We start from the raw sequence: 8,809 nt of genomic DNA, 5'->3' as shown, positions 1-8,809 counted from the left end.
CCATTTACCAAGAAGGGTGTAGTGTATTTTCAATGTCTTCTAACTTTCCTTTGACTACTTTTCCAAGCCTACCTTGAGAGCCTGGACTTGGATGTTTTATGACACTTTTTTGGTCATAGTTTTACCATTTTTCTTTTCACTTTAGTGTAGATAACATGATCTGCAGCTCCACTGATGCTGTCTTCAAGAAGCTGTCAATGATGCTAAGTGCTAATTTGGCAAACAAGCGTGAAAATGTAAGAGACTTCCTAAAAAGCTTTCAGAAAACTTCCTCCTTACTTCTAAGTCTGATTGTTATCAGGAAACAAGACCCAAACTAGATTCAGAGTAGAGAAGACCTATTGTGAAAACCATGGAGGGGGGCGGCTGTGTGTCTTTTGGGTGTGGCAGAGTGTGGAAAGACTAGATAAATAGTTTGTCAGGACTTGAGTCCCCCTCGCTCAAGACAACATAAACCCGGCACTGAGGACACTGAGATTGGTTTTGGCTAGCCTCTTAGCACACATGCACACTCACACATACAGCCATTTACACACACACAACTCTTCTTAACGTGTTAGTCAAACAATTGTGGGCAGCCAGAAAGGTTTCACAAAAGACAGGGATACAGGATACTCCCACTATATGCACAAGACTCACCAGCGCACACACACACACCCTGTAACTCCTCTGTGTAAGTGGCATACTTAGTAATCTACATGACAGATAGTCAAAGCCACATTGTTGGGACTTGAACCCTCAACCTTTGCTTCTCAAAGGGACCAGTGTCTTTCAGTCGTCAGGTTAGCTCCTGTCTTCTCTTTATCCTTCTATCTGTCATGCTTACACCGCTCTCATTTTTCTCTCTCAACCCTTTCAACCTCCTGTCGTTTCCTTTCCGTTTCATTCTCCTAGCCCCTCTCCGTCTTTTATCATCCATTTATCTCTCTCTACTACCATGACCTCTTTTTATCTACCCTCCTCTGGCATTTCCATCTTGTAAAATGCCCCCCCCAACTCACCCCAATTCACCATCCTTTTTTCGCTTTCTTTTACAGTCTCTCTATCAAAAATCCCTCATTGGTTTTCTCTCAACATTCACAAATCTTTCATTGATTACCTCTCTCCTTTTCCGTCTCTGATCTTAAAATTTCATTGATGTTTCTTTGCTTTCATGAGCATTCCCCCTCTTCAGTTCATCATTCACCTCACTGATTACTGGGGGCGCATGTGTTAATTCAGAGTTCAGCTTTAGACAGTCGAGCCTTGTAAGGCCTGAGCGCACTGACCTTTTAGGGCATCAATGCAGTGTTTATCTGAACATGTTTTGCACCAGCATTAAGCCATTTAAATCCAACACTGGTTTATCAGTACAGCCTTGAACTTTAAGTGCTATGCTGGGGGGTTATATTTATCTCCTAAGGATAATGAGTAGGTGCTTATCCACAGAACCGCCATGAGTATATCTTAAAATATGCTACAGCTATGTAAACCTAAAATAACTTTATTATTGCTGTCATCTTTCAGAGACTCGCAGAAAAGTGATGGATGAACATTTGACAGAATAAGGATGTCTTACTTCATATCAGCTATTCTTCATATTTTCCTAATTGTAAGCAAATTCAGTGAAATGACAAATTGACAAAATTAACACTTACACTGTCTGGCACGAAATCACTGAAATAAAAAGGCTCCCTTATGTTGATAAAGGTATAGCACGTATTGCAAATAGGAGAAACGTGCTACTAAAGTCTGGTCAGTGATATAAAGGGATATATATTTAACCCAAAGCATTTTTCCCCTAAAATTTTACCAAGACGTTTTGGTGCCTACAGTAAACCTGCCAACATATCAGTCTGCAACAAGATTGCTTAATTGCGTGATTATGTCCCTCGTCACTCTGTATATCTGTTAATGTGGATGTTTGTTGGTTGTTTATTCTTCTTTGTCAGCAAAATTGTGGTGGACTTCTGAAATGATGATGCATTTATAAGATTCTAAGTTCATTGGAAATGTGATGAGGAGGGGTTTCTGACTAAGTGTCAGGAATGTGTTGGACCAACACAGATGCACATCATAGACATAGCCTCCTCCTCCTGGTGTCTTTATCTTTCTTGTCTTATACTGTGCCATTTTTTTCTTGATCCTTTCCTCTCACGCATACACTATTTTTCCATCCTCGCATCTGCGCTCTGAAACCTGGCTCTGCGTTGATATCAACACGTCTCACACATTTACTGTCAATTCTTATTTCCCTCGTCACTAATTTCTCCATCTGTGTCTTGTCAGTGATTTTGGCTGGTCACCGTCTGAGGCTTGTCACACGAGGCCACACAAGTGACACTTTGAGAGACACAAATGTGGACATCAGATGCATTAGCTCTCTGATTGAGACACTCTCATACAGTTAACTCTGCACACGCACACATAGTCTAGTAGTTCAGTACATGCAGATGTTTACTTTTAAAAGCAGTACATCTATGTATTTAGCAAGGACAAGGCTACGCACGCGTGCACATTACACACTTCATACACACATAAAACACGCACACTCACACATTAGTGCTTTGTATTTATCTCTCAGACACTCTTCACCCCTCATATCATGCCTGTGGTGTTAGAAACATGCAATGTGTTTCTTCTGTCAGCAGGTCTACATACCAGACAGGAAAGGTCTCATTATGTCTCTGTAGCCTCAAAAACAATTATGGCTGATATTCCCGAATGGGACAAAGTACTATTGTGCCTCTTTTATATTTTATATAAAGCACCTGTGAGTTTAAAACACAAACACACATTTCTACCATGACTAGATTTACAGTAATTATATATTATCAAAACATGCATACAGTTTTGAACTACAGTGACATGTGCAGGCAATGTGTTCACTATGTTCTGAAAGCTCAGCTTTGCATACATGCATTTGTGCTTAAATGTTAATCCACACCCTTCAACCAATCACATTTGCAAATAATTTCACAGTGTCAGACGTGTAAATCTTTGAGGCAACTTCTACATCACTCTTATGATTTAAGCTGAAAGTACCTTGTTTTAGTTGATAAGCTTATATCACGACTAACAAATGTGAAAGCTTAGCTTTCGGTTACATATACCAAAACAATGTTTTAAAACAATATTTGCTTTTTGATTGCTGGAGGCTGTCTGTGGGATAACATGAACAGCCCACTCTGACCCATTTGAACAAACATGGACAACAGTTACATGCTGTTTTGATAGGATGTTTAATGTGCTGTGTGCTTTTTTTGGTAATTGCAGGGTTAGGAACAGTTTACTGCTTATAGTAACTGGGCAGTTCATTAGGTACACCTTGCCAATACCCAGTTGTACCTGCTGTTGACTTCAGAACTGCGTTAATTCTTCATTCGCACAGATTTAACAAAGTGCTGGAAACATTTCTGAGAGATTTTACCGAATAATTATAGGATAGCGTCACACAGTAGCTTCAGATTTACTGGCCACTACATCCCAAAGATGTAGCTGGATTGAGCTCTGGTTACTTTGGAAGTCAATTGAGTACAGTGAACTCACTCAATGTTGAAGAAACCAGGTTGAATTTATCTCAGCAACAACAGAAACAGAGGCTGACTTTGACTTTCAGCACTCGTGATTAGTAACACATGAGCTTGTCCATTTCAACTTTTCATTAAGACACTAAACACCACTGTTTCAAAGTAACAAGGTAAAAAGAGAAACTCAAAGAAAAGTCCTTGAATTTTCCTGCTGTGTACCGAACTCTTGCCTGAATCCTGGTTTCAGAATTCTATACATAGGTGACTTTTACAGCTTCTTCTATCAAGTTGTTAAATTAAAACTCTGCTGTCTGCCACATCCTGCAGTTATGAAGGCTGTGTGTCTGAGGAAATTACGCACATGGTTTGTTGGCCTAGCAAGTGATGGTGCAGCTGCTTTGATGGGCTGATAGAGAGAAGCAGACACACATCAGAGTGAAAAGAACAGTCCTGCACTGCATCATTCACAAGTTAGAGACTGCAATCTATGAGGCTGCAATACATTCAACAGAACTGAGTCATTTTCACATGTTCTTCTTCTTTCCTTACTATAATGACTGTACGGTAGCGTATTTATGTGTCTGTTTGTACCCTATCTCCTCATTAATCTGTGTGCCAATCCAAATAAAACTTTGCATGAACATCATCCCATATGCAGCAGCAGATCTCAGTAAATGTAGGATTTGCCTCCTTCCGTGTTGAAAGGTTTGCAGATGTGGGTAAACAAGGGGTGATGCGCTCCAGTTGGTGCACCGCAGGACAGCTGTGAACTGTGAAACAGCAGCAGTTCAAAGTTCATCTTTAAATTTAAACCTCTAAATGACCTCGTGTATGCATGTTTAAAATACCTGATACTCACTTAGATGTTTCTTAGCATTTTGTTAGCACAAGGACAATAATCATACCCTCCATACTTAAATGTTCCATGATTGGAATGGAAAGTAGAAGTTGTTCACCCTCATATGATCCATTTAAATATCACTGCCACTATAAAAAAGTAATTGCAACACATAAACACATGCATAATAAGATCCAGTGGATCATTCTTGGACAAAAACTCACATACAAGGCTTAAAAAAACAACGCAGCACTTTGATTTTGACCCAAAAGCTTAGAGAGCTTTTGAAATGCTTCTTTAGATACATCTTTTTCTAACTAAGGTGTATTGTACAGCTGAAATCAATAAAGGATCACTACTTTCACTTGGATCAGAACCCTATTTAAAGTCTGTTTCTTGCCATTCCTGCATTTTTTCCAGTTTTATTAAGCTATCTGGACTATTGTTCATGTACGGTAAACTTTAAATATTTGCTATTGAGCCTCCAGGCTAAAGGCTCTCTTGACTGTACATTAGCATTTTACACAAGCATTTTAGATTTAAACACATGTCAGCTATTACTAAAGCACAAAAAAACCTCTAAAATATTCTTGACTGCCTAGTGCAAACATATATACATTGTAGTTTAAAAAAAAAAAAGAAAGAAAAAAAGGTAAAAAAATCTCATTGGCTTGTGTACTAAACCCTCCAGTCTCATTCCTTTGTTTAGCTTTTTTTCTTTGCTGGACTTTCAATCAGGTCAGAGGACTGGGAGCACTTCAGCTGAATGTGACAAAGGCATTAGGGAAGACTACAATAAATGAGGAGGGTGGGAGAAACTGATGCAGACCAGAGGGAAAAGACCCAAAAGATGAAAGGATGGGAGACGGTTTACATTCCATCTGTCCGGACCATCTCCATCTGACTTGATGACAGATTACACTCCTCCACCTAAGAACAACTAACACCAGTCTGCATGTAAGCATCCAGGCAAAGCCAACTAGGAAAACAAACTCATTAATTCACAGGCTGTAAGCAAAAACAAACAGGACCCTTCACACAGAGAGCTAATGCAATCTGATCAGAATGGGACGCTGATGTGAACGTTTGTGTTTTCAAGTGCACCCCCTGCCTTACGCCAGACAAAGTGAATATTGTGTTAGACACGGTGTGTGTGTGTCTAAAGTCAGTGTGGGATAGTGTGTGAGCACACAAGACCCAGAGAATTCGAACGAATAAAAGAATCGGGCCAGCTGAAGGGAGAGGAGAACAAATGAAAGACATACACAGACAGAAAGAGAAAGAAGCTTGATGGGAGATTTGTATAGATGCTTTGCTGGGAGGGCAGGGAGCCCAGCCAACACATCACACATTACAGACCTCAACGCTGCAGCGTCAGCTCACAGATACATGAACACACACATTTTTACTTTTGCACAATCACGTTTTCAGAAAATATAAACTACAATAAATTCTTACAATATAGTTTTTCTAATGAAACAAGTCACAAGGCCATTCAAATGAAAAAGGAAAATTAATGAAAGATTTGCATGTGCTAATGAAAACATTTGAAACTGGGCGCACTTTGCAACAGTCATTAAAATGCTATTGACGCTAAAGCCATGTGTTATGTAGAAAAGATGTTTTATCATTAATTTAACTGAATTGTTAAATTCAACAAACCTTTGAATACATTTTTCAAACTATGGTGTTTGAAAAAAAACTAAGAAGACAAGAGGGATCCGAGTACTTTAATGGTTCCTATGAGGTAAAAATGGCCTTCTTCCTGCTTGAACTTCTACTAACTAAGTGATTGAAATGAGATAATGACAGCTTTTCCTGTTGCTAAATTACCTCTACATCCTCCTGGGAATACAAACACCCTCTGGGCTTTTGGGGGTTGCAATGGCATATGCAGCTGATAGAGCACAAGAGAGCAATATAGAGGGGACGGATAGATGTGAGGCAGGGGAGAGATTAGACTAAAGAGTGAAATGATGAGACACATGTAGAGGTTATGAGAGATTTGCTTGTAAAAAAACAGATGAGGAGGGGAGAGACTTGAATCAATGGGGAAATTATGTAAAATAGGGTAAAGTGATGGGTCAAATCTGAAGTCATGATGAAAAGAAGCAAGAAGCTCCATAATGTTAATCTCGTAAGCAGAGACCTCTCCACACTCCATGTGATGCTCATAAAATGAGAAGTGAGTGTCTTTCGATGGCAAGCTATGAAGAAAAATGGCTCAATATGGATCTGCTTATTGCACCACCAAAGTGAAAATATGGGATTTGCAAACTAGGCTTTGCATGAGCAAATACAGTGAGTCACAATCATGAGCTTTTTCCATTTCTAGTGTTTGCCTGGGGCCTGACTTTATTTGCGCTGTAACAGAAGTATCTCCTCCCTGCCTCTTCTCCTAAAATGCTAAACAAATTCAGATTTTCATGCCATTTATTAACTTCTGCTCCTCTTGTTGCCCTTTAACCTCAATATTAAAAACCACTTCCATTTTCTCTCCCTATTTTCTATGAGCCTCTCTCGCTCTCTTTCTTCCACTTGTATTTATTTTCAGTCCAGGCAACAGGAAGACAAGCAAGCTCAGTTGGTGACTTTTCCCCTGAAAAAATGAACAGAAGGAAATCCTGTGTGATATCTATCGCTGATGATGATTACAGAATCATTCAAGCCTGAGTGAAACGAAACAATGACAATAGTTTGGCAAAAACCCAGTCAAGCATCACCTAACCACTCATACACTTTACTGCCTCATTATCATTAAACTTGGGTGAGTCATAGACAACAACCGGGCTTAGATTAGAGCCAGGAAAGGAAGAGATCATATGTGGGAACAAGCCAAAAGATATGGCAATGCTAAGGAAAAATATTTGGTAAACAAGTAAAAAATCTGTCATCAAGCAAGCAATTAGTACAGTCATTTGTTGGAGAATTGTGATTACGGCAGCGAAACAGCTTGCACACAATGACGCACAAAATCCACCTGTGAGGACGACTGCAGTAAAAACGAAAGAAACAACAAAAAAAGACCAAGTCTTGCTAAATTCTCCAGTGCTTATAACAATTTAGCAGCAAAAATGTTAATTATCAAACATCCTCGTTTTAGGTACCTATTCCGTCGCAGTTGCCCTCCCTAATAAACTTTTATAGTGAGACGATCGCCGCGGTGTGTCTGACCGCAGAAAGACGAGCCTCAGCCAAATTCTCTCCTCTTGCTGCGCACCCGGCTTGTACTGCGAGCTGTTTCAACCTGCGAACCAGCAAATGCATACATGTGCGTCTCCTAAAGCGCATTAACTCCCTGAAACAGTAGCCCAAAAAAAAAGCAATTTAGCTCTTCCAGCTCAGACCACCACGGAGACGATAAGTGGTTTGAGGAGAAAATGCGCAAAATACAAGAAGTGGTTATTGGAGCGTCTCCAAGTATCAGATAAATATTTCACAACCAAGACTTTTCTCCCGAAAAAAACAAACAACAGGAAAAAACCAAGCGCATAAAATAGTGATGGAGAGCTTTTGCCCATAGATAGATAGATAGATTACCTTTGTGGGACAGTCTCAGCCGTGGCACGTTTAATTTGGTGGCAGAGACGGTGGCGACAAGTAGCGCAACAATAATCATGATAGAGCAAGGTGAAAATATCTTCATCATCCCGAGGAGATGTCCTCCAGCCTTAAGCTGAAGCTGTACACAGGAGCTGTCAAACACAATATTCCCACAGAATTTAAAAGGGGAAAATCCGACGGATCCTTCTTCTCACGATGCCAGCATTTGACTTGGAAGTGTAATTCCCCCCCAGCACGTAAATGGCTCTCTGACACACCAGCTTAGTGACTGAGCCTGGGCTGGTGAGAAGATTTACTGACTCAGCTACAGCAGTTCACTTCCAACAGCTGCCCCGCAGAAGTCTGTTACAGCCACGGAGAGAGAAATACCACGCCTCAACAGAAGGGAGAGAGGGAGAGCTGTAGTAGCGAGAAGTGACCTGCCCCTTCTTTACGCATAACAGAGCACTCTCCAAACAGACGCACCTGGAAGATGACTTATAGTACAAATTTATCATCATCTGCTAGTGATGGCACTCTAACAGCTTGAACACACAGCTGAGTAAAACTTCAGGAGACAACAATAAAATCTTAACCCCCACTTTAATTCCACCCACATTCTGTAAATATTTCTCAATTGCAGCACATAACAAACACAGAAAGGTTACTGCAGCGTGTAGCAAAAACTAAGGACTCACAAGCTGGACTGTATGCTGATGTGCTCAAGGCAAACTCCTGATAAACCCCAGAACATTCCTTTCACAAAAATAAAAAGCTCCCAATTTCTAAAAGTAGCAAAAGCTATTTTTGTGTATGTTGTGCGAGCTGTGGGTTTCACAGGACAGAAGGAGGAAGATGTCCCTCTTTCAAGGGACTGAAGATGTCAAAAGACCCACAAATTTATGAACTATGAATGAAT

At 40.2% G+C, this 8,809-nt stretch overlaps 1 protein-coding gene across 2 annotated transcripts in view; it reads right to left on the bottom strand.

The window, feature by feature from the left end:
- Nucleotides 1-8,256, bottom strand: part of sema3bl (sema domain, immunoglobulin domain (Ig), short basic domain, secreted, (semaphorin) 3bl) — a 56,095-nt gene extending 47,839 nt beyond the window's left edge. For both annotated transcript variants that reach the window (XM_005730686.1, XM_005730687.1), the window contains exon 1: nt 7,888-8,256. In XM_005730686.1, the coding sequence (XP_005730743.1) occupies nt 7,888-7,996 (109 nt within the window). In that variant the 5' untranslated portion in view covers nt 7,997-8,256. The remainder of the gene's footprint in view (nt 1-7,887) is intronic.
- Nucleotides 8,257-8,809: the final 553 nt, after the last annotated feature.

This window comes from Pundamilia nyererei, unplaced genomic scaffold, assembly GCF_000239375.1.
Source record: "Pundamilia nyererei isolate P.nyererei 1_Seehausen unplaced genomic scaffold, PunNye1.0 scaffold00039, whole genome shotgun sequence".
Lineage (NCBI taxonomy): Eukaryota > Metazoa > Chordata > Actinopteri > Cichliformes > Cichlidae > Pundamilia > Pundamilia nyererei.
The sequence above is the reverse complement of the archived record's forward strand: the minus strand, read 5'-3'. Positions and strand labels throughout refer to the sequence as shown.